The sequence below is a fragment of the Paralichthys olivaceus genome, chromosome 10 (genome assembly GCF_024713975.1).
Source record: "Paralichthys olivaceus isolate ysfri-2021 chromosome 10, ASM2471397v2, whole genome shotgun sequence".
NCBI lineage: Eukaryota > Metazoa > Chordata > Actinopteri > Pleuronectiformes > Paralichthyidae > Paralichthys > Paralichthys olivaceus.
This window is the reverse complement of record NC_091102.1, coordinates 20,501,537-20,527,010: the sequence shown is the minus strand read 5'-3', so window position 1 is coordinate 20,527,010 and position 25,474 is coordinate 20,501,537. Positions and strand designations below refer to the sequence as shown.

The following is a 25,474-nucleotide window of genomic DNA, read 5'->3' as shown; positions in this document are numbered from 1 at the left end:
CAGTGATTCTAGCTTTTTCTTCATTTTAGAAAGTACAAAGCGATGTTCGAAGTCTTCAGGCTCATCCAAAAAATTAGCAATACTCCTGCCAATTTTGAAGTTGAAGAAAATAGAAATAAAGTCACACAGACAGAGAGACTGACAGAATGCGAATCCTTCCACTGCTGAAGTTTTAGTAGATTCAGAATGACGATCTCTTACATCGTGAACACAATGCAGACACTCTGGTTCGACTCCCAATAGCTTTGAACATGACATCCCCATCAGCCCAGCACAGAGCACACAGCTCTTACCCAGGGTAACAACTTATCCACCACACACTCATGTGAATCCTGTTTGTAAAAGCTCTGACATTAAATGTCACCTTTTGTTGTACGCAACACACACATGCTTTGTTATTATAGAACTTTATTGCAAGTACAGTACATCTCATCCTTTCACATGCATGTTGACGTTCAATATCAAGCTTATTGTCATGATGTTTCTATGTCATTACCATATTTGGACATAAGTATAAAGAGCGGAGGAAAGAAAGTAAGTAATAGGTAATGTTTGCGTGTGTGTGTGTCCATACGCGAGCGGGTGTGGCTGAGTCGACCCCCTCTACACATACACACACCCTGAAGGAGTAAAAATACTTGGCGGATGCCTTAAGAGGCTCCCTCCTCCCTCACATGTAGGCAGAGGCGTTTGGTTACATAACAGAGTGAGCGGCCGGTCCGTATCAGTAGGAGCAAGGACGGGCGGGGTGAGAAACACAGGGAAGTCAGAGGTGGTGTTGGGTCACAGACGGCTCAGGGGTTTTTCCCACAGCGTCCACTTTGCGTTCCTCTGGTCCTATGGGATTCCTGGCATCCACCTCCCCACGGGGATGGGAACGGGAACAAACACACACAAATCAAACTGTAACCCTGGAGGAACACAGGCCTGCACAAACCCTCCCTCTGCATCACTACAGTATGTTTACATTTCTGGGACATGGCTGTGTGAACGCTGCAGATGAAGGACCACAGAGCATGAGAGACCAACAGCTGTGTGTGTGTGTGTGTGTGTGTGTGTGTGTGTGTGTGTGAGCACTTGTGTTTGAAGTGGTAGGGCTTGACCGTAAATTATTATTGTTTTCCAGGCATTTTATGAAGATGGTTGTTATATTTGATTGATTTTTACAAAACTCAGTTGTCCTAGTGAATAATTTCAATGAAATTCGGATTAAAAACAAACACAGGTTTTTGCTTTTGGCATCACTGTCATTATTGTTCATGTGATGTTGTCTGTTCTTGCCATGTTGTTAGATATGCCAAAAACATATCAATACAAGAGAAATAGGCGAATCTGATAAAATGATAAAACTGCTATTTATCATTAGGTTGTGTTTCTCTTTTCAATGTGTACTTGTATGTGTTCTTCATGTATAAAGTAAAACAATATGATGACACCTGGTGATTGAAAACATTTAATTTCTTGTAGTTATTCAACAACTAATTTTCTTGGCTTATTACACTGATTCTGGGGATGTTTTTATATCAAGAGGAGGCATTAGGATTCCTCTTCTAGGTATCCACCATTTGTCACGGTTCCTGCCAAATATGTTCGCATTTAATTTGAGGAGAAACAATCGTCGGCAGTTTTCACCTGCACGAAGCAACACAATTCAGGGAGTTGAAAGATGGAAGACTTTTACTGTGACGGACTTGGCGTTGTGTGTTTGTGGGTGATTGTGTTTTTGTGTGAGGTGCTTTGTCGACAGGTGGGGATCTTTGTTATTTTACTGTTATGTTGTGCTCCTATAGACTGAAGACTCAGGTGAACTGTATACGTGATGTGTGTCGACCTGCAGTTTGTGTTCATTACCACTAGAAGGCACAATTTGACACAGCAGCTAAGAGCACTTACAGGTGTCCTGTGTCAGATCTGTCAGTCTCTGTCACCCACTGTGATGGATCCTGTCACACACAACGGACCAATGTTCCAGAACAATCAGAGAGTGTTCAAAGTTTTTTTATTAGGGTAACATGTTATCTTCCCCAACGTTTTAACCATATACACAACATTTATTTTCAAATTAAAATGAATTCAGTTCAATTTGAGGCACCTAGAAAGATCCATATTTTTATTTTTATTTTTTACATTTTGTAAAGTAAAGGTGAACTGTGATTGCACATTGCAAGCTGCATAGTTTCTCATCAAAGTGAAAGAATGCACCAATCCAGCAGCTTAGTCGAAACACAAGCACAGTGAGGCATGTCTGAGACTGCTCGGCTCGCGGTGCGGGCTGATGTCCAACTGCAGTGTAAACATAGGAGTAGAGCTGGTGCGTAGCTACACGGCTGCCAGTTCAGATGGTGTGTGTTCTTTACAGTTTCCAAAGAAAGCTCAAACTATACGAGGCCGGAGAGAGGGTGTATGGGGGGGGGGGGTAGTTGAGGGAGAGGACAGAAAAGGTTGCACTCGACACACGCCCTTGGTCTGAGTCACTCACAAACACACACACACACACACACACATTTAGGCACAACACACAGCAGCCTTCCCATGTGAGGCCAGAGATGCTGCCCGCTCTACCTGAGGGCAACAACAGAAAATCATATATAGTTCAGTGTAGCAAAATGAATGCCCTCTTTCACTTTCTGTCTTTTTCTTTTTCTCCCTCTCTCTCTCACACACACAGACACACACTTGTCTCTCTGTAGTTGTGATGACCCTCATTGACATAATGCACTCCCTAGCCCCTTATTCTAACCTTAACCATCACTACTAAATGCCTAACCTCAACATAAATCCAATTATAACCCTAAAACCAAGTCTTAACCCTCAAACAGCCCTTTGAATATGTGAGGACCAGCCAAAATGTCCTCACAGTGTCAACATGTCCTCACAATGATGGTACTGAACCAAAACTGACCCTCATAACTATATATAGACACACGCACCCACACCCACACACACACTATTGTAAAGCTGACCTCATTGCCTGAATGTAAACACTGAATCATTTCAACAGTCACTATCAGCACTGTTTCCTTTCACACACACACACACACACACACACACATACACACACACACACACACATACACACACACTCCCTCTCTCTCCTTGTCTCACACCAGCACTCACACACCCAAAGTGATGATTTGAACCAGTCTGCCGTCCGCACTGAGCTGGCTGGGCCAGGCTAAATGGCCTGTGTCTCAAGCCCGAAAGATGCACAGCTATATATTTAGCCCTTGGTCATTTCCCAGGAGGCACTGTTTTGGGCTACGTTTAACCCCACCATTCAAGGAGGGGGGGAACTCCCAGCATGCTCACTTCCTCTGCTTTTCCCAAAAGAGTGGGCTATAATTTGGTAAATTGCTCAAAGGAGCCTCTGTGCTCATGTGAAACAAAGCACATGTTGCGGTGCACAGCAGAGATGAAGAGCTGCGGGTGAAAGTTACACACTCTGATGTGCGGTGCAGGCAGGAGACGGGCATGAGGCTGCGTCACAGTTCTCTCCTCATGTTTGTTTTTCACGTGACAGTTTTAAGAAGGACACTAGAACACAAGTAACAAAGCAGGTGGCTCTTAAACACCATCCTGTTGCAGGTGATTAGTGCTTGTCTGTGATTAAGATGTGTATTGTGCTGTGGAAGAGGCGTCTACAGCTGAAATGTTCTGTACCATATTGTACAAGTTTGTTTTTGTAGTTTTGGAAGTTGGCCTCATGTCACTGTGCCTAAAAGAACTGGTGATATTGCTAGAAATAAAAATTAAATCAGGAGATGAGTCAGACAAACTCAATCACGAACACATCTAGATGTTCTTTTTTAATTAACCCAGTTAAGATACTGATTTCCAACTGAGTCTGTGATTAATAATTCAGATTATAAGTGTCAGTTCCTGTGTGCTCACTTTTAGTTTTAGCTCCAAATTATTTTCATCCTGTGGACTGTTGCCACAACTACTTGACATCAGACGGAGAGAAAATGATTCAGTATGATTCTGTGAAAAAATTCATTTTTTCCAGATTTTTAGGTTTTTTATTTTATTTCAACAGTTCATGTTCACTGGACAACCCTAAAAGGTTTAAAGGTACATCGTAAAGTGCCACAGTAACATAAAGTTAGATCAAAAACGGAAAAATTCAGTATATTTCATAGAAAATAGGCCTTTCTCAGTGTCTGAACCCTTGTGGATGACTTACAGCTTTAAATTAAAGTTGACTAAATACTATAACAACAAACCTCATGAATAAGATAGCTGCATGTATGACATACTTCCATCTACGTGTAAACATCTGTGGACCTCAGAGAGCAGATACCTCCACCATAGCTAACGTACCATGTTAAAAGAAAGTAAAAATAATTCCATGATCCGCCCATTTATCTGGATGTGCTCTGAAATGTATAAATAGAATATATACTATAACAGCAAAAGATTCATTTGTAAAGTCCATGTATGGATAAAGACTGGTCTTACATGGAGTCCCATTACATCTGAAGTCTCCAACAATAACATCCTGCACCTCTCTATAGGAAAAATGAGCCAGTGACCGTTTCAGGAAATACTTCAGTAACGTTAGTATTAGTCATAGGTCGAGACTTGAGAGTGTGAGTTGAATTCAAATCAAACAGTGAGCATGTTTGGGTGTAATGATTCTTTCTGTGTCACTGCAGCGATTGTTCAGTTACCTGCCTGAGTTCAGTGTTTTTGTAACTGGTACAAATGATGGACAAAGTTATGAGGATAAGAACGTGAGGCTTTTATAGACGTAGGTTTTTCTCTTCAACCAATCTGGACTCAGTAGCTCATCACATGATCAGAAGACCACTGGCAGAAGCTTTAAAACAGCCGAGCAGGTCAGTCGATGATGAGGGATGAAGGATGCAGATGTCAGCATCTGTTTATCTGTATCACTGGAATTGATTAAGTGCATCACTGCAGCCTCCCAGATGTTGTCGCTCTGTCAACTCGATTTCCTTAAAAGCAACTTTTTATCTCACTGTGTCTGTTACTGTTTTTCCACCACACTGGAGATCAACAGCCTGTATTTAACTACTGCGAGAACAGATGCAACATGACGCTCAGCTGACTTGGCTGAGAGGGGATGACTGTGAGCTCGGGATGTGCCAGGAAGTCAGAAAATCTGACTGTACACTATGGATATTATTATTATTATTTTTTTTTTTTTTTGCCCTAATTTGGAGTAATAAAATGTATATCAGGCATTATAACAAGTGCATTATGACCATTAGATTCATGTCCAAAGGCTGTGTAAAGCTCTTGATTACAGAACAATGATCCTTTTAGTCGTCTGTACTTTTTTTATGTTCATGATCATCTTCGTGTTGTTTGAGTCATCTACAATCTGCTCAGTGGTTGTGTGGCCACAGTGCGCTCACAATGCAGGCATTCTGAGATGTTCATCTATAGAACAGACAGTTATGAAGTTGCAAGACTCTGCATCAAATGACGATTCAGGATTCTGGAGTGCTTAACCATCTGCCTCTGTTCAGCTTCAAATCCAGCATCATGACTTTAAATTTAGAGCTCCGTGATATTGTCTGGTTTTGTTTCTCAGCTGGACGTAAACACAGTGCCCTATCTTTACTCTGAGCACAGTTCTGGCTGCTTGGGTGTAGTCACTGTGACACAACAAATTCAAGGTTAGAAAAGATGTTGTCCTGCTGATTTAAACTGTTTGATTATTATTAAAGCAAAGCCTGTTCCTTGCTCCAGAAAAAGTCTTTGATATCACAGCCAGCCTCTGTGCTGATGCACAACTTCCCAGTCTTTCTCTTGCTTTGTAAATTAGTTACACGCACACACACATATCCACCTGGCTGCAATTGCACAAAGCGGAAGAAACGCATGTCAGAACTGTTTGTGTCTGTGTGTTTTTTTTCTCTGGCATTCGCACAATAGGCTCTATTTGTGTGAAAATGCCTGCGGCTGCAACTGTGGCCTCAGAACATCCACAGTCTGAGCCTCAAAAATCAGCCTGCTGTTTCCTCTTCCTTCATTCCTGGAGGCAGCCCTGCTGTCTTCCATGTGTCGGATGTACAACAACAACACAAAATCACACCTGCCAGGTAGAGAGAGAATGTGTAGATCTTTGTATCAAACTATGAATGACACCCGCTTTGCTCTTCACATTTGGGTGTTTTGTATGTACCACTGTATGTAGGTGTATGCCACTGCTGAAGTTTGATATTGGATTATTCTTGGGTTCCTCACTCCTCCCCTGGTTGGTGGTTTAGTCTGGTCTTTTGCACTCTGTATTCTGGGGCCTGCACACCCAGACTATAATTTACCCTTTGCATTTACTGTTTATGTTCTACTGCAGCTTTCTGTGGAAGCAGAGCATCCGTGGTGTCACTGCCCAGCTCTCTGTCTGGGACAGTCCACAACTCTTGGATGTTCTGTTGTGTAGCTGTTATATGGTGATCTTTGTTCCTCATTAGATCTCATGAAAAGACCAAAGTGAACAATGGACTGATCCCACTAACATGTTCTATCTGTGTATGCAGAGCCTGAAATGTCTCATTATTCTGCACCACAGAGGTCCAAACAGATCCACTAGCCACACTGCAGCAGTGGGTGACACGTCTCTTCATACTTAGTTCACTAAATGGGCACTGATCTGCTGCGGAAGATAGCCCCCAATGTATTTCCTCCTTTTTGAGTAAGCATCAGAAGTACCCAGCTGTTTTATGAATTTTTGTGTCTTTTTAGAAATAACACTGCTTACTCATGACTCATTTTTAAAGAGGTTTGTCCCTTGTGAGAACGAATGAGCCCTAGCAAGGGGTAGACAGGTCCTAAAGTTTGGAGACATGGACTTAATATTTTCTGCCTTTTCTTGGGGCTATAGAATAGAATACAGATATAGGATAGAATCAGATTCCTGTTTTCATATAACTTGAGCTTTAAATTTTTTTTAACATATTTTCAACACAACAAAAATATAAAGGCTGTTTTTGGTCAGTATTGGTAAAACCTGGTACATGGCTGGAATCAATTCAGCATGTGACAAACCTTTAGTGTGAGGGCTGCACTGACATACTTCAGTTGAAATTGTATTCACTATGAAGATTTGAATGTTTATTCCTTTTTTGATTAATGAATAGAACTGCTCTCTGGTCCATTTTAGTTGTGCATGTTCCCAAGGTGGGCATCAGCAAAAACCATGATACCACAGCTGAGAGAATGGGAGCAGCCAATAGAAAGCAGCCGTACTTCCTGATGATATTATGGAAACAAATACTTTGGAAATAGTATGTTTAAAATGAAGATGTAAGTTGTCACACAGTCAGTAACATGCAGACATGTTTTGGGGAATGTTGTGGTGGTTTTGCCAGAAAATGTTAAAGTTCCAAAGGGTGTGACCCTTACTTGGGCTGGGAAATTAACCAAAAATGTATCAATACCGACATTTATAACCTCTAACTGACCTTCTTTAGCTCATGTCGCTTAATTCTGTTAATAGTTTCCCCAGTGCATTCATGAAGTGTCGGGTTTATGCTAAATTTCGTGCTGTATCACCCTGCTGCATGTCCTCCCTCCTCACTCCCCCGCCAACCTGCGCTCACATTACACGTTACCAATAAACACCATCACTAATCAGAAGTTATTAGGACATGTTGGCAACAGAACCTGAAGTTTACTTTGTGTTTGATTTGCTTACGAAACACGTATTTAAACACTGAAAATATTTTTTTACTCGCATACTTTTAACACAACACAAGACATAAGGTGACCCACACTGCCAGGACATCAGTGTGAAAGTGACCAGAATGATCCAGATTCATGATCGAACATCATCGATGAATAACTTCATTATGTGATCGCCCAGCCCGAGATGCAGGCAGTTACTCAATTCCTCCATGAGGACTCCATGATACTCCACTTCTGCTCTATAGCAGAGAGATCCACCAGGACCAGAACACGGAACACAGAAGCTCCAACTCTACATACTCTGTCTTTGGTCATTCAGCAGTGACGGGCTTTGTGAACACTCCCGAAGTCAGTTTTTGTATGTTCCGTGGCTGTGGCATGGACCAGCCGGCTGTACTCTCGCAGCATCAGTGGAATGCTGTCTGTGGCTGTCTGACTGGGCCAGTACAATACTTTCAATATTGAGGGGTGGGTATGAGCGGTCCCTCCAAATTTGGAAGGATCCTCATCTTTGCTGGAATCTGACAGGCTCAACGGTGCTGATCGGGGGAGTTTCCATCAGGTTTTTGTGGTACAGAGACAGCTCAGGGCATTTTTGGTGGAAAACAATGGCAACAGTCGCAGAAAAGGCCTCTCCATCACAAGGCCCAGGGCTGGATTATACTCAGTACAGCCCTGTCATTCAGGATGGAGTCATTTGTTGTGTACAATGTACAGATTTGTGACTATAAATAATAGTGCCCTCAGACTCTATATATATATTCCATACAGTGATGACTGGTGTGTCTGACACTGCTCAGACTGAATGTTTCTGCTTCATTTAGGACGTAACATCTGTGTGTGTTAGCCTGAGGTTGGCCAAGCCCACACAAGCTCATGACATCATGGATCTCTCTGATGGTTTTTTCTTCTGTTCCCCACTGGGAAACGTTGACTCGTGCTTTCATCTTTCTCCCTCCATAGCCGACCTTCCCTTCTGCTGTCTGCTTTTATGTCCCTCCCCGCCTTTTCTAACTGTCCCTTCCCTCCTCTAAATTCCCCCTTTTCATCTCTTTCTCCCTCCTCTCTTAGTGTCCTGATCTGTCCCTTTTCTCTCTCTCCCCCATCGGTCTCTGTTGGCCTGCTCCTCTCGCCCTCTCTCTCCATCCATAACTGTATATGGCGTTGAAAAAGAGAGGAGCTCCACGGATGGACTCTCTGGTCCTGGCTAATGGAAGCAGAGCTGTCTCTTTGTGTAAATATTTGCACAGAGGGGTTATAGATGGTCCCACGCATTCAAGGTGGAGTCCCACTCTGCTGCGGGCCACATTAGGGCAAAGAATGGTGCTGAGTGCAGCTTTAACACAACACGAGATGAGATAGGACGACATGAGATGATGTGACACGACTTAAAAAAAAGGTATGATGTGTTGCAGGTACTGATCTCACCTTCTACCTCTTTCTGTCTTTGTCTTTTGTAAACAGGCGCCGAGCAGTGACCTCCCTCTCAAACATGTAGACACCATGGTGAGTGTCAACTTTGTTTTTCTTCTGCATGTCACTCACAGACCTCTCAGTTACTGGGCTAAAGAAGCCCATTCATCTGTGGCTGGGCTACAGACGCAGATGAATAAGGTATTACTTACGAGTACACAGAAATATCTAGCTGTCATAAACCACAACTATTTCTACTTTGACGTCTTTTATATCGCACATATGGTGAAATTTTAAATAGCTGAAGTTGTCAATATGCTTTATGGATCAGCCTTTACAGTTCCAGAATCTACAAATCATTGAGTGTGGACTGTCCACAGTTTGTTTGGCATTTGAAGCTATTGGCTGCTCAGTGTTCACTCCAAACATTCAGCTTTTTAAACCTGGTGATGACTGACTGATCAAACTGTCTTGAACTCAAATTGTATCATTACAAACTAGACGGAGCTGAAATGTTTCACAGGGCAATATAATGTGACGCAAAGCTTTTAGTTTGTGCCTCTGGCCGTGCACTCAGGTATACAGGTAGGTTTAATGTCTGGATGCAGATGTTTCACATGGTATCAAACTGAAATTTCTTTAATTCTTGACAGACATTTCACACCTGCATTAAAATGGGTTTTGGTTGATAATATTGTAGAGCTTGAGCACAAGTACAGGTGAAGCGGTGCCCACTAGCCCCTCATATGAAAGCTAAAGACCTCCTGCAGTGGCCACAGGTTCAACAGCGAAACAACCCTTTACTTTGCATTCTCTCTCCCCATTTCATGCTCACACTGTTCCTTACATCCAAAAAGGGACTAAAATATCTTTAATATAAAATTGAAATACAGGGGAAACAGAGACACATTGTGACCACATTTGACAGAAGGGTTGATGTAAATATGTTGTCAATATCATGTGTGATATTTCGAAACAACCAAGGTAGCAGCAGCTAAGCTGTCAGCAGCCATTCAATAGTAGACAATATTCAAGACCCTCATTAATGAACTGACGAGACCAAGTTTATAATTTTGATTTCATCCAGCACAAGTATACAAGTGAGACTTGGCAATAAGTATCACAGCCAGCATCTCTCCTGCTTCCACTTTTGTTTTTTTTTGGTGGGGTCAGATCTCAGTCGGATCTCAATGATTACAATAGAGACACATATCAACAACAACCTTGTTTGTTGGGGAAATAATGATTAAAATGAAATACAATAGTTTTCATCAACACATGTTGTACATGTTAGGTCAACGTACCAAGAAAGTTAGTACATACTTGTTTGGCTTGTGTTCACTTGGCTCTAGTTGTCCATGACACAAGTTCCTGTGAGTTGTATTTTGTCTGGGAAAGGAAGGCTCAAGTAACCAATTTAGAGTTATCACCCGAAGCCAAGTTCCCACTTTCTCCACAAGGACCAAAATAAACACAAAAGCACCAGTGTGTGTGTGTGTGTGTGTGTGTGTGTCTGTGTGTGTGTGTGTTTGAGTGACTGAGAGAAAGACAGCGAGAGAGAAAGTGTGTGTGTGTGACATTTCCTTGTCTCTCTGTCTTCAGACAAATAGAAAGGAGCCTCATTTGAGACAAGAGTTGCAGTCTCACGTCTCACTGTCAAGTTTTTCCTCAAGTTATAATTGTGGTCTGCACCTTAACTCAGATCACGTCTGTACATAATGCATTATGCAGAGCAAAGTGTATATGCATGTATATGCATGTGTGGGTGTGGGTGTGTGCAGCTGCTACTGTCTGGTCATGGGTATTTGCAGTGTGTTTACACTGTGACGTCTGGGAGATATGTGCCACGCCTCATCGCCTCGGAACATCAAAAAGATTTGTCTTATGACTACATGAGTTCCTCTTGCTTCACTGGTTCAGATTCTACTTTGCTGCTTGGACTTCTTGACTGATGAATTTGTTTACTGTTGATTAGCATCGACATCGGAGGGTGGTTAGTTAAAGAAGCAACACAATAAATAATAATAAATCAACTTTTGTAGGACGGAGCTCCTTCACACAGTAGTTGGTCTGAATGATTCATCAACATGTCGAATTAAAAACTGAAACCTGAGAAAATGGCAGAAAATAGACAAAAATGCACATTATGTGTAAAGTCATCGATTCTTTTTTAAAGTCAGAATGGATTCACATTAAAAAAGTTAAAAAGTAAAAAGCAGACTTTATGTTAGACCTGAAGTGGTGTAGAGCTACAGTTTGCTGATTGTATATGTGCACGTGTTTGTGTGTACAAACATGCATTTAACCCCATGTTTGCCTAAAGGGTCAGAACGGGTTAGCAGATGCAGATTTAGATCCGTACATGGGGGGAAAAAAAGAGAAGGAGGGAGGGAAAAGTTGAATTCGAGGGTGAGAGATAACGTGATGGGAGGCAGACTAAGAAAGGGGGGGGGCAGTACACACAGACGGAGAGGGAAAGAAGGAGAGAGAGAGAAGAAAGGGAGTGAACAGAGGGACTATACGAGGAGCGCTGTGGAGGAGACTGGTCTGAGCGGGAGCATGGAGTGGCCCTCTGCAGGCAACGGCCCAAAATAGAGCCCTCGTTGTTTTTTTTCTTCTTCTTCTTCCGCTTCTCCTCCTCCGCTGTCAGAGAAAAGGGAGAGGTTCCACAGGAGAAACTTCACTGCCGGACACAAAGCAGTGAGAGACGTAGGGACCTCTCCAGAGATGAACCGGGGAGGGTCTTTAAGAAGGCGACTCTCCTCTTTGAGGGGGGCATGGCGATGGAGTACGGGTTACCTTTTCAGGAAGGTAGGACGAAGTGGAGGATGGATGGATGAATGGATGTAGAGCCTTATGACTGGACGGTCCCCTGGAAACTAGTCATCACGGGTCATGTAGCTTCTACTTTTCTTGTCCGCTCCTTCACTGCTTGTGTTTGTTCTGCCATAGAATAGTTTTTCTCTCAGATTTCTACCAGCCCCCAACTTCTTCTGCCTTTCCTCCCTCCCTCCCTCCCTCCCTCGTTCTCTCTCAGATGGTTAATTTGTATGGCCTGCTTGTAAAGTCAACCTCCCCAGATGGTTTTCATCTGGAAACAGGCCTGCGGGACCCCCCACTCCAGTTCCCACCTCCTCCTCACCCGCTACCTCCCCCCTCCTCCCACCCATTGCAAGTTCTCAGAGGAGAGAAACAGGCTTTAGGATGCGGACTGCGAGGTGTTCAGGAGCTTATGTCTCCAAAGTTGGTCTGCTGCTCTCGATTACTGATCCAGACAAATATGATTCATGATTTTCCTCTGTTGCTTGTTGTGGTTCGTTTTAAAAATGGACACTCAACTCATGATTCACATCAGTGTAACGCTTTAGAGTTTATAGAATCCTGCTACTTGAACATAATTTCTTTTAATGAAACCACTTTAATGAAAAAAAACTGTGACCACAGGGAAAGTTACTGTCTTATTTCTGACTGGAGCTTTGTTGCGCTGCTTTCATTTACTCGTATGGTTGCACTCTAACACAAATACTGTGGCTCATGAAGTCCAGAGCACAACAACTCAGAGTAATGTGAAGAGAAAAGGTCTGGATTAACTTTGCAGCACAGTCCCCCCCTGAACTGTTTGTGCTCTTCCAGTCTCTAATTAAGATGCTGCTATTTTTCATGTGTGCTGGTTAAGATGGTGGCACCATATCATCTTGGCATCTCCTGACCAGCATTTCTCAAACATGATAACCTTAAAGTTTTGTTTCCTGATGCACAATAAGACGTCCTGCACCTCTCGGCACAAGCAGTCTCAGTCGTCCTTGTGCTCTGTGTCTGTCTCTGGACTCGTCTTTTTAATCCTTTTCTTACTCATTCATCTCTGTCCTCCTCTGGTTATACTTAGTGAACTTTATCGTCCCTTGCAACCCACTGAAATGTTTAGACCAAAACAAAGACAGAAATGGGGGGATTAGGGTCGTGTCACCTTAGTTCACGAACGGACTCATGTGAATGCTCATAATGGGAGAAAGTGCATAGATTTTGTGGAAGTGGAAAAAGAGAAGAACCCTGGGATATATTGTTGAATTAATATATGTCTGAGTGTGTGCTCATATGTGTTCATCTACCTACTTATTCCACAATCTGTATGTGGAACATGTATCTCGAGAACCATTCATTCTATTGGCCTTACACTTGGCATGTGTATTGTGAATTGCCTGAGGGTGTGCAGTGTGGAGTACGCTGATCCCTTCATGCAAGTTGTCATTGAAGTAAAAGCATGTTTGTTTTGTGCTGTAATGCTTTATATCGAACTGAATGACAAAGCTTTGAAATGAACTTGGGTCTGAAGATTGTGTTGATGCTCAACAGAGATGAAAAAATATCAGTAGTTCAGTAAATCATTTAAACGTATGTATAAACCACACATGTTAACAGTAATAAAGCAAATTCAGTTTCATTTAAGAAACAAAACAAAAAATCTTCACTGCAGATAAACCAGGTAGGATGAATGCAAACTTCACTCTTCACCATAGACTGTTTATAAAAAGCTCTGCACACGACATCCAGCACACAAACAACAAAAAGGATCAGTTTATAGTAGAACTGTTTGAGGAGGACTCATTAAAGCCCATTTTAAACAGGCGCTCTGCAATTTCGATCAAAATTTATTTATTTTAATCAGTAAAATTTCAGTAAACAGTAGAAAAACTTGCACCTCCTTACCCATCACTTGATCCAATTACAGAACAAGTTGAAATCAAGCATCAGGAAACCTCCTCTAAACAGAGGGTCTGACTTTGCTTCCCCCCCCAACACAGGCAGTGCTACATGGGGCCAGATACGACCACAGCAACAGTTTAAATAGCCTCCCTGTTGCCCCACCCACACATTATCGAAGATAATAGTCTGGTTTCAATTACTGGACTTCTGTTTCCTCAACTTGATCCACAAACCTTTACTCTTTGTGTATTGCTCTGACAAAATTTACAAATTGATAAGTTATCAAAACTGAAGAGTTTCTGATATAAAACCAAAAACTAAAGATTTAAATTATGGGGAGTATCTGCAATTTTATTATATTTGGGTGATTTTGTTTTATTAATTTTGGAATGAAATGTACTCATTAACAAGCCCACCTACATAATTAACTACTCACAAATATTGCACACCAACATATAGTCAGGAGAGCAGCGTGGACTGAAACTCTTTCACGGATAGCGAGCTGCGCTCTTGACACTGGTGGTTAGCCAACCAGTCTGATCTAATGGATGATGATGGATAACAGCCCCCTCCTGCGTACATGTGACCCAAACACCACAGGGGAGTGAACAAGTCCACATGGCCTTTGACCCCCTCCTCGAGCTGGTCTGAGGGGGAGGCAAGTCAGGCCAGGCTTAGTGGAGCCAAACACAGTCAATCACCTTCAGCCACACTTCCTCTGTGAGGGCCTCTCTGCTTCGCTTTGTCAGAGTGCTCACATGGCACCGCACAGCTTCGTGTAAGACACCGCATCCCGAGGTTCATTGCACATTTTGTGCACTGCCGATAAAGTGCCTGAAGATGTGGAGTGGAGCAATAATCAGAATTTGTCTCTGTGGGTTTAGTTAAGGGTGCCTGTTATATTGTATTAGAGCACTGGAGCAAGTTGGTTCATACATGAGTTTACCTTCAGGCTCACTGCAGCTGTACTGAGTCCTGCTCTGTCAAACATTTCCCACGCACTCTGCATGACTTTCACAACTCCTACATAAAACATCAAAACCTTCAGAAATGTATTTATTTCATTAAGCGATCTGCCAAATGTTCAATTCTTCAGATTCAACTACAGAAACAAGACTGAACCTGTGTGGTGACCCCAGTCAAAGATCTTTACTGCTCTTCACTGCACAGTGATACTGTGACTAAATCCACTATCAATCCTGGTGACATAATGGACTTTATTTGATATTTGTATTATTATTTACTTTCACCTCTGCTAAAGAAAGTTATGTGTTTTTTATGTTTGTGATTTTTGTCAAGAAATAATTCAGAGATCTACATTAAAACAATGTTTGGGCATATTTGGAGATCTGATTATAAGTGTGTGCAAATTGGCCCAGCTTCATTAAATTTAAGGGGATAGTTGGAGCTTGGTGGATATATGTGCTCTACTAAGTGCCACTCTAGTGATTAAATATTGTGCAAGACAATGATGAAGCTCTTTGTGTTTTTCAGGGCTCAACAAAATCCACAAAGAGCATGGAGTCACGGCGCAGACCATCAAGGTAGGAGCTCCTCTCCTCTCCTCTCTTCTCTTTTCTTATCCTTTCCTCTTCTTTTTGCCAAACGTTCGGAAAGATAATGGAGGTGAAAAAAAAAAAATCAAGCAAACCTTTTCCATCTTCTGTCACATTCCGTCCTGAAATATTCACTATTTAAAATAAAAGTTTGGATGTAAGAGGATGTTTGCTTTTTTATTTCTTATCAGAGGCATAATTAAAGCAACATGCCCTGCCATTGAACTGGAACTCACACTGTTTTGTTGGACAAAAAGATATTTGGTGTCGACCCCACTCACCTCAGTCCGTAGGGAGCCACAGATGTTGCCAGTTGTGTAATTAATCTGTAAAACCCGACCCCACAACAGCTCATGTTGGAGCGCTACGCTAAGCTTGAGTGACAGGTTGATTTGCTCACAGTAAACTGAAGAGTTGATACATGGTCATAAAAACATCATGTACACAAACTATGTGTGAGTTCATTCAGTGATTGGATTACAGTCAGTTAAAGTCTTTTTAAAGCTGAGTAACAGTCATATGATTGCTTGTCTCTTATGAAATGCTGAGGCTGAATGAGGTCCCATCAATCTAGTAGATCCAGTCAGGCTTATTAACAAAGACATAGATCCTATGTATCTAAACAGTGTTTGTGTGCAATGTGAAGTTTAACGCCTTGTTAGACTTGTACTGTCAAATTCATGTCAGGGAACACTGAAAGAGCGTTTAGACGTAAACCTCACACAGACAAAGCGTCAGCGTCTAAACCGCCAAAATTAGGTATAAGGAATTAGCATGTTCACCCGAGTGTGATGTATCATCACCGTTGATAAAAACCTGTGTCTACTACAGAGTGATAACTAAATGTATTTCCCATAGCAGATAAAAGCCAGATGTTGTTAATGGGTTTTTCGAAGAGAGGGAAAGAGGCTTTAGTTGAAGGAGCAAGTTGATATTCAGACATTCAAGCAAATACATTTGCTCTCATGAGAGAACTCTTAAACTTAAGAGTTAAGATTTGGTTTTCAGAGGGTCTGGCTAAGCTTATGTCTTTAAACTGCATCAAATCTTTCATTGGCCGTTTAGCGGCAGCACAACAAGCTGTAAACATAACTGTGACATTTTAGTCATCTTAATAAAGTTGTTGTGGGCTGGAAAATCAAAATCAATAAAAAAGGGCTGAAAGCTTGGAGTGGGGTGATAATTCTCTGTGGGTTTGTCACCAAGAGCAATCCCTTTCACATTACTCAACTGTTGTACGCAATAGAAATATGAATATACAGTATATGAGGTTACTCAAATCCAAAGTGACAAAGCACACAAGGTGTTTGTGCTGGAAAAATCATAAAGTCATACGTTTGTTTGATAAATTGTTCTCATAAAAATCAAATTTAAAGCAATAAAGTTTCATGAGAAACTATTGGTATTCACCCATCAGAAACAAGTTTGATCACATGCCTGGATCAAATAGTATTCTCAGTATTGTAAACAATAGAGACAAAGTCTTAGTTGTTTCTTTTTATTACTATGGAATATTTTCTTTGTTAGAAATATCTGGCAGGATTTCTTCACAGCCTACTGTCTCAGGTTTCCTGATAAAACATTCCTGCTTCACAGTTGGTTCTCTTCCAAATTCTCCAACGAGATCACTGCAGCGCTCAAATTGAGCGTGATGAGATAATGCATCATTCGTCAAATGCGATATGCAGAAAAGGGCAATCGCTTCATCTCTTCAGCTGATGTGGAGCAGGTTGGAGCTCAGCCGGTCAGCACATGCTGGTGGATCTGGAACAGAACCAAACCACTGGTCTAAGTTGGCCCAGACTGCACCCAGGGGCAAAGGATATATACATGCAGAGATGGACAGGAAAATGGAAAGAGTGAGGCTGAGAGAGAGACAGACGAGAAAGAGAAATATTAAGAAATACTGAGATCAATGAAAAAAGGAGAGAACACACCAGGGAGATTCAGGTTGAAGAAACAATGAAAACAAAGTCAAATGTTTTTGCCAATTCCACACATAAGAAAACACATTCTTCAGCAAAATGCAAAAGTTAGATATTAAACGTGACACATGAGAGAGAACACGTGTGGAATATGAGTTTCTCTCTCTATCTCTAGTCCTGGATAATGTTCAGTGAGCATGTTTTGAGTGGGTCCAGATGTACAGTACAGAGCAGGTTACAGTGTTTGTATGGTAAGGCTGAGGCCATCCTCTCTCCCAGACATATGAGCAATTTCCTTTAGGGGCTACTCACTGCTGACAAATGTGGGAAATATGCTGCCGTCTGGGGGCTGAGGGTCCAGACACCCTCTCCTCCCCTTAACCTCTTCATCTCAGCCTCTGTGTTTAGTTATTCCCCTCTGTTCATATCCTCACTGTCTCTGTAGACATGTGGGAATGAAGTCTTGAAGAAGACAAGACCCACAGGGACACTTAGAGAAATGCTTCTAAAGTAGGAGAGAGGTGTTGAAATCAAAGCAGGTTTAGATTTAAGTGACTTCTGTTTTTTTCCGGGCATTTTAAGTCTTTATTTGATAATAAAGGGAAGTAGAGCTTCTCAAGGTGTATGCGCCCATGTGGAATGTGCTTTAACTGTTCAGCCATCACGTCATCTGGGTTTTGAAGGTTTTATATGAAAAGAATGAATGAATAAGGATAGGATTGGTTACTTTATGCGATGTTAGAATAGGATAGGTTAGATTAGGTTGTGCGAGTGTAGGATTGGTTAGGTTAGGTTAGGTGAGTTAGGCTAAATTGAATTATTGTCCTTCTTTCAAGAAAATAGATTACAAAGAAAACAGAAGTTAAAAAAAAATTAAATCTGGAGAGCTCAGAGTTCAATCACAGACAGTTAAATACAGTTCAGCAGACCCGTTACAAAACCACATGCTTTTTAGATAAAGATATAGTGGCAGCCATCAGCTGGTTAGCGTAGCGTCACATAAAGACGTGAAACTGTGGAAACGTGGCCAGGTTCTGTTTAAAGGTAAAACAAAACAAAAAACTGACACTGATTAACATCCTGTTAGTTTGATCCATACAAAAACCAAAATGTCAAGAAATATTTCTAAAGGTGCAGTTTAACAGTTGGTTATGGGCCAGAGTGTTTCATTCGAATTTGATTCCAGTCTTTCCCATACTGCGTGCCGAAATGTCCTTGGGCAAGGTACTGAACTTTAAATCGCTCCTGATGGCTGTGCCATTTGCATAGAAATAAAATTGCTATTCACACAGAGAAGCACTGTGTGAATATCCTTTAATATTTTCTGACCTGATTTGACACCAGAACTTACCAAACCTACTCTGCAATGACTATCGTGTTCAGTTCGGTCTCTGATGCACTTATACTTTAGTCCCGTCTTGGTCTGATCGGCTTAATCATTACCTCCTCACTGTTTTCCCTCTCCTTGGTGTAATGCAGAGGGGAGAGGTTATATTTTGAAGACAAACTTGATCTCCTCTGGGGTTAGCAGTCATTGTTGTGTTTCTGTGCTGTGCTGCTTTTTCCATATTAGGATATTTGCTTCATGTTAAGTTGAGTTTGAACTTAATCTCAAATGTATTTTGCTCCATTAAGGACACTGATTGTAGCTCTTGGATGTGGAATGTCAGGAGTTTAAGACTTTAATGTTCAGACTAACCTGCATTTCTATCTTAATGCATGTGTTGTGTGATGGCTCTGTAAAGGAAATTAGTGTTTTCCAATGTAAATCATCAACAATGCTTCAAGTTCAATCAAATAAAAAAAAAAAATCATAAAAAGCCTAAGAGAAGAGAATCACTTATACCTGAGTCATTGTAAATGAGAAATGTTGGCCTATGTTAAAATGCATGATATAGACACAGCTAGAAAAAAGATGGGCAATTAATAGACAATTAATAAACATATAACAAACAAATATTAAACTTGAATAGAAATTAAATAAAAGCTGCCTCCCACAAAAAGCTGAAGTTGCAAAATGTAGGCCTTTTGGCTCATGTGTCGTTGGTATGTTATAGTTTAAGAGAGCACACATCAGCTGGTCTGGTAAACACAGTCGCGTGTGTAGATACCACATGAGTATTACATTTCTTCTATCTTTTTCTGTCGAGCCGTTGTTTTGTTTCTGCACAGCGGGGCCACTGAAATGCAAAACTGCCCAGTTCTGCATGAGCCTTGAAAGTTACCCGCAGTGAAGGGAAAACGCTTCTCTGTGTCTCCGACAGGAGTGCCAGTCTGCTGCAGGCCCTGGAGGAGAGCTACGAGCTGGACCTGCTCTACATCACAGAGAGGATCATCTCCGTCTCTTTCCCCAGCAGCGTGGACGAGCAGAGCTACACCGCCAACCTGCAGGAGGTCGCCTCCATGCTGCGCTCCAAACACGGTCACAACTACCTGGTACGGTTTCCTGTGCACATCTGGACGATCCTGGAGGGAATATAGTAATCAGCTTTCAAAATAAATGAAGCAAAGCGTGAAGGATCAGACGGGAACACTTAGTCATAGCAGCTGCACCGATCAGCCGATCGTCAGCTGGTTTTCTTCACTTCCAGCCATATGCACATTCACATAGCTGTGGGATTATGTATCTGTTAGAGTTGGTCTTTCCTCATGCATAAGGGGAACACATTTAAAATGCAAATAACACAAATTTTACCTTTTAAAGTAACTTTATTATTGTATTATGCTAAAACTTGATTTACCCAGGATTATAAGAACAATGCTGTTTTTTCATTTCCATGTCTTCTATATAGATAATCAACTAGTTACAACCAGCTTAGCTCCAGTCTTTGAAAGCATTTTTCTTTACCAATTTACTAAATAATTATTAGTTAAATCTGCCGCTGACTTTTTAATTATGTCACAAATATGAGTCTTGATTTTGTGTGCCTCTGTCTGAAGTCAGTGACCCATTCTTTAACACTTACCAAACCATTTCAGTAATGAAGATATACCTGATTCATCCTTACCATCACAAAGCTACTGAGCCAGGTTTTTAAAACCTGAGAAAAGAAAGCTGATATTTGTAAAAGTGAAGAATGAACCACAGGCTTGAAACATTTCTTCTCCTCTGTCTCTTCTTTACCTTTTCCTCAGCTCTTCAACCTCAGTGAGAAGCGTTATGACATCAGCCAACTTAATCCAAAGGTAAACCCGACAGCTTCTCTTCTTCTCTCCTCTCTTCTCTCGTGTATTGTGTTACTACCAATCTGCGCTGCGATCTCTTTCCTTCTTCCTCAGGTGTTGGACTTTGGCTGGCCTGACCACCATGCTCCTGCCCTGGACAAAATCTGCAGCATCTGCAAGGCCATGGACACTTGGCTGACCGCGGACAGCCACAATGTGGTGGTCATACACAACAAGGTGAGACTTAAAGACGAGTGGATGCTGTGGGAATGGAGCACGTACATATCCAGACAGTAGAGGGAGCTCTCAGGCTCTTCTGAGGACCCTCCCCCCTGCAGCTTCTTTTATGTGTGTGTGTCTGTAATGACGTTCTCCCTGAGAGCAACACAGACATTCAGGGCAGAGTGCTTGTTTGAGTCGGTCTGTGCTGGATGGGGGTTAGGAAAACACAAATTAGGGAGGCAAGGCATACCACTCATCATGACTATTTAGGTTTATTTACCCCTTTACCCTTTACAATGCCATAAAACCTGGACTGACCAATATTTTCCTGTTGTTGCCTAAACTTACTTACAACACATTATACTCTTGTGGCGAGCCGCACTCCTCTGGCTCCTACATACGCTGACACAAACCATAAAAAGTATATTCAAATACAACTACTGGCCTGATGTCCCAGACGTACTACCTCATCATTTTCACGTTAACCCCATAGTGTTCCTGATTGTGTTTTGCAACGCAAGAATTAACTATGAGATCCTGAGCCTCATTCCAAGATGTTCCCACAGGGAGGTTACAAACAAGTCGGCTGCTATAACGACTGGTGTTATTTTTCTGGGAGTTGAGCAACGCTGGTGATGAGAGCGTGGGCTAAGACGTTGTGGTGGTCACTAAGGAAGCAGGCCGTGTTGGGTTTCCACATATCAACAAATCATTTCCACTGGGCCCCGCGCTGGTTTAAGTGGCCACAGTATTTATAACGCAGAACGCACTTATTCTCCACAGGCATCCTTGTTTTAAAGATGGATTGATGAATAAAATGAATGGAATTCAAGACTGGTTTGTTGCCATAGCAGCACATGCTTGGACAGCCAGTCATTTTTTGACCATATAAATAACATGTATAGTCATATATATATATATATATATATAATCTTTTTTTTTTAAGTTTGAAACTGATATTACTTATATAAGCAATCTTTAAAGGAATTTTCCACCAGAGTTACACAAGCTCTGCTGACGAGAGGTTTGATTCTCAGCCTGTGATAACAATATTAAAATGTTTGAAAATGTAACCCTGATGATGTCATCAGGTTATCTCAGCTTGGGCTCTGGGATTTTCAATGTATAACAGAAAGCCTTTGTCACTGGGCATGTAGGGGGTTAAAAAAAAAGATGCAATTATGCTGCGTTATGGGAAACATAGTATCTAGTTGGACCCATACAAAGGACTTAAATAAATCTTTGGCTCTGTTGCATGAGTTTAGATCATCTGTCTCCTGTGAGTCCTCCTACTCCTTTCACATCGTCCGACTTGTCAACATGTACTGTTACATTAAGTCCACTTTAAGTGTTACGTCAGTCTATTAAACTATTTTGGAAAAGTGCACGTCTCAATTGTGTGTATAATTGTGTCCGCTTGACTCATATTTGAATAATGAATCGAGCATTTCAAACAAAACCAGAATGACATTACTTCAAGGCTACCCCAGCAACTCAATTAATGTAAATGTATAATTACATGGAACATTTGTCACAACTTAACCTGTTGGATGAAAACCTGTTGTTGACTTTTTGCTTCACGTCTTTTCAGGGCAACCGGGGCAGAACTGGAGTGGTGGTGGCAGCCTACATGCATTACAGCAACATATCTGCAAGGTAGGTCTTTTATACACCTATCCCAAAAACTGGCAGAGGACTGAATTGCTGTACACTTTGCGAAAGGGAAAGACAGTCTGACAGTAAGAGCACGAGAGGAGGCACAAAGCTGAATCTGTTGTTTTTTTTAAAAGAGAAAATTTGAAGTGGAAAAAAAACAAGAGAGAAGGGGGGTAGACTCTATGAGGAGCAGGCATGAGAGGAAAACTAGATAAGCCCAGATTGTTCATCATAAGACCAAAGCCCACATCTGAGGAACAGACAGAGATGTGTTGAACAGAAAGAGGAGGAGGAGGAGAACCATGAGACTGCAAAACAACACTTTATTTGGAGAAATCCAAAGACAACTATTTGATATAATAATTATGAGCAGAAAGCAATGAGTTAGTGTTAACTGTAACTGTATCATAAGACTGAAATTAGATATACAAGTGTCCTTTATTCTTGTTTTTAGATACATCAAAATAGAAAAACATTTTGTTAGAAAAAGTGAGGAGATGTAAACCAACAATCAATTAGAGGAGCGCATGACTCCCTGTTGTTTTTAGAAGAGCGATTAGCCAGGGAAAAAAAAAAGGAATGCATGCTCGTCTCTTCTCTGTAAAAATATTAGATTTCTCATAATCCCATTATCCCACAAGTCAATTTAAAGCTTTGGTGAAGTCCATTGAGAAACTTAAGTAGCAGCAAATAGCCAGAACATGAACCACAAGCCACAGAGGAATATAGATTTTATGTAATATTTTGCATTGTGGATAAACATGTTTTATTGTGAGCATGCAGGTCAGGTATCAACCACTAAGCACTTTAGTCTGCATGATCATCACATGTGGCCAACACTGCATGTCATTAAATGGAACATTTTTTAAGAATGTCTACTTAGAGATATTAAGTGCATATATGCATCAATCATGTCGAATACCTTTTCTCCCTGATTTCGTGTTGTGTATTATGGCAGGTGCATCCTGCTGTCAAATGAATTCTAGGCCTATTTTCTGTCTGTAGTGTGATGTCTGACATTAAGAACGCTGTAGAATGGTTTTGTGTATAATTAAAATATCTTTTACAATGTCTAACATGACATGACCAAGCTTACTATCAATGTTAATGCTGCACACATACTGGTGTCGGACATTTGAAATTGCAGACACTAGAATGGAAAGAAAGTTGTTCTTACTAAACTTTTCTGTTGGAATGCAGCGCTGACCAGGCTCTGGACAGGTTTGCCATGAAGCGCTTTTATGAGGACAAAGTGCTTCCTGTAGGTCAGCCCTCGCAGAAAAGGTCAGTCTTACATCACTTCTTGTTTAAAGTATGATTTGACCCTAAAGTGAACTCACAAATTCAAAGCTGTATTAATCCATGTGTGGCCACTTGATGAAAGCGGGACGGGTAGGCAAACATTTGCCTATTTATTTTAGGTTCCTTGAAAGATATGAAACCCCAAATGCCTGAATTTTGTGATGTTCTCACTGCAGTTCCAAAATGCAAATACTTGACCATGGTGTTGACTGCTTATTATGATATGTTTTGGATGGGGAACTGTCGTAGCGGTGGAGTTTAGGGGGCAGAATAATACAATATGTGACAAGTTGGAAGATTTTTTGATCAGTGCAACTGTATATTAGTTTGGTCTAAAACTCTAAGAAGTCCAAATCGTTGGTGTGAACGAGCCACTCATTGTTACCAGAGGTCGAAGAACAAAATGTTGTCTCTTAATTGTAATAAATACAGGCTTATACTTTCATCCCTTTGTTGCAAAACATTTTAAATTATTTGACGGAAAGGGATAACGCATTATGTTCATGTCCTCAGGTATGTCGAGTACTTCAGCGGCTTGCTCTCCGGACACATCAAGATCAACAACAAACCCTTGTTTCTTCATCATGTCATCATGCACGGCATCCCCAACTTTGAGTCTAAAGGAGGTGAGTGTTGTTCATAGATTCTCACACGTCAGCATTTTCATACACCTCATTTATCTTTGGCCTTCTTTGAAAATTTGTGTTCCAGGTTGTCGTCCTTTTCTCAAAATCTACCAGGCCATGCAGCCCGTCTACACATCTGGGATCTAGTGAGTCTTAAAACGTTCTCACACTAAAATGCTTTTACAAGATTCAAGGGATCACAAGCTCCTTATGGCTCAATAATAAAAAACCCTGATTTTCCTTTATAGCCTCTCCTGTAACTCCCCTGCCCCCTAACACACACACACACACACACACACACACACACACACACACACACTATCCCTCTGGCCAGTTTACACTCACATTATTTTATTAATCTAGCCTCCCCCAGCTGCAGGCTCTTGTTTCCCTACTTTAGATCCTCCAATCTCTCCTAGTGTTATTTGTGACTGGAGAGCCAATGAAATAGGCAGACAGGCATCTGTGTGGACGCCTGAAGGCTTTTCCTGCCAGAGGACCCCGCTGGTTCCCAGGGCCAGACAGGAAACAATGGATTCTAAGGCTTTCTGTTGTTGTTTTGGGAAGAGGGGAGGTTTAGAGGAGGGGGTACGAGGGGAGAGCTGCACCGGGTGAGGCCCACAGGCGTACAGTTTACATTTACACGGCCTTTAAAAGTATAACAGCTTAAATACCACACAGACACTGGTCACTATAAAGTGAATATTGAAAATCTGATGGATTATTTCAGGAAAACACATGCTATGTCCAAATTCTGCAGTTTCCAATAATTCAACAGATTTTGATTATTTAATCCACACCTGTCGGATTGAGGCAGCATTTGAATAAAAGATGAGGTTAAAGGCATAAAATAGTTGTAACACAAGCACAAAGTGTACAATACTCTCTCCTTGTTGACACCTCCTGAGGAAACTGTCTGCTGTTTGGTGGTGGTCAGACAGTGTACAATAGATTTATCAGAACTTTTCCTGCTGCAAACAGCCGGACAAGAAAACCACTGAGCTAAAAGAGGTTCCACCACACCACAGAGCGCACTGCAAAATCAGGTGATACTTATCTGTGGGCAAACAACAACTTTTACAGTACACAGAGTCATTTCATCAATTTTCACCATAAACTTGTCTCAGATCAGATTTTAAACTCCCTGATCCTTACCTTCTTCTGGAATTTCCGTTGCATATTTAACCCTGATTCTCACTGCAGAGCATTTGTTAAGTGCTTCAAAGTTACTTCTGTAAAATAGTAAAGC

General features: G+C 41.4%; 1 protein-coding gene across 17 annotated transcripts in view; it reads left to right on the top strand.

Annotated features, from left to right (window-relative positions):
• The window catches only part of tns1b (tensin 1b), a 165,122-nt gene that overhangs the window by 99,741 nt on the left and 39,907 nt on the right, over nt 1-25,474 (top strand). For 16 of the 17 annotated variants that reach the window (XM_069532451.1, XM_069532439.1, XM_069532435.1 and 13 more), the window contains 9 exons: nt 9,121-9,162; nt 15,268-15,317; nt 19,519-19,690; nt 20,390-20,440; nt 20,534-20,656; nt 22,233-22,297; nt 23,498-23,581; nt 24,113-24,225; nt 24,311-24,371. In XM_069532451.1, coding sequence (XP_069388552.1) covers nt 9,160-9,162; nt 15,268-15,317; nt 19,519-19,690; nt 20,390-20,440; nt 20,534-20,656; nt 22,233-22,297; nt 23,498-23,581; nt 24,113-24,225; nt 24,311-24,371 — 722 coding nt within the window. In that variant the 5' untranslated portion in view covers nt 9,121-9,159. Of the gene's footprint in view, nt 1-9,120; nt 9,163-11,591; nt 11,881-15,267; nt 15,318-19,518; nt 19,691-20,389; nt 20,441-20,533; nt 20,657-22,232; nt 22,298-23,497; nt 23,582-24,112; nt 24,226-24,310; nt 24,372-25,474 lie in introns of those variants that run through there. The other variant, XM_069532450.1, reaches the window with a different exon arrangement.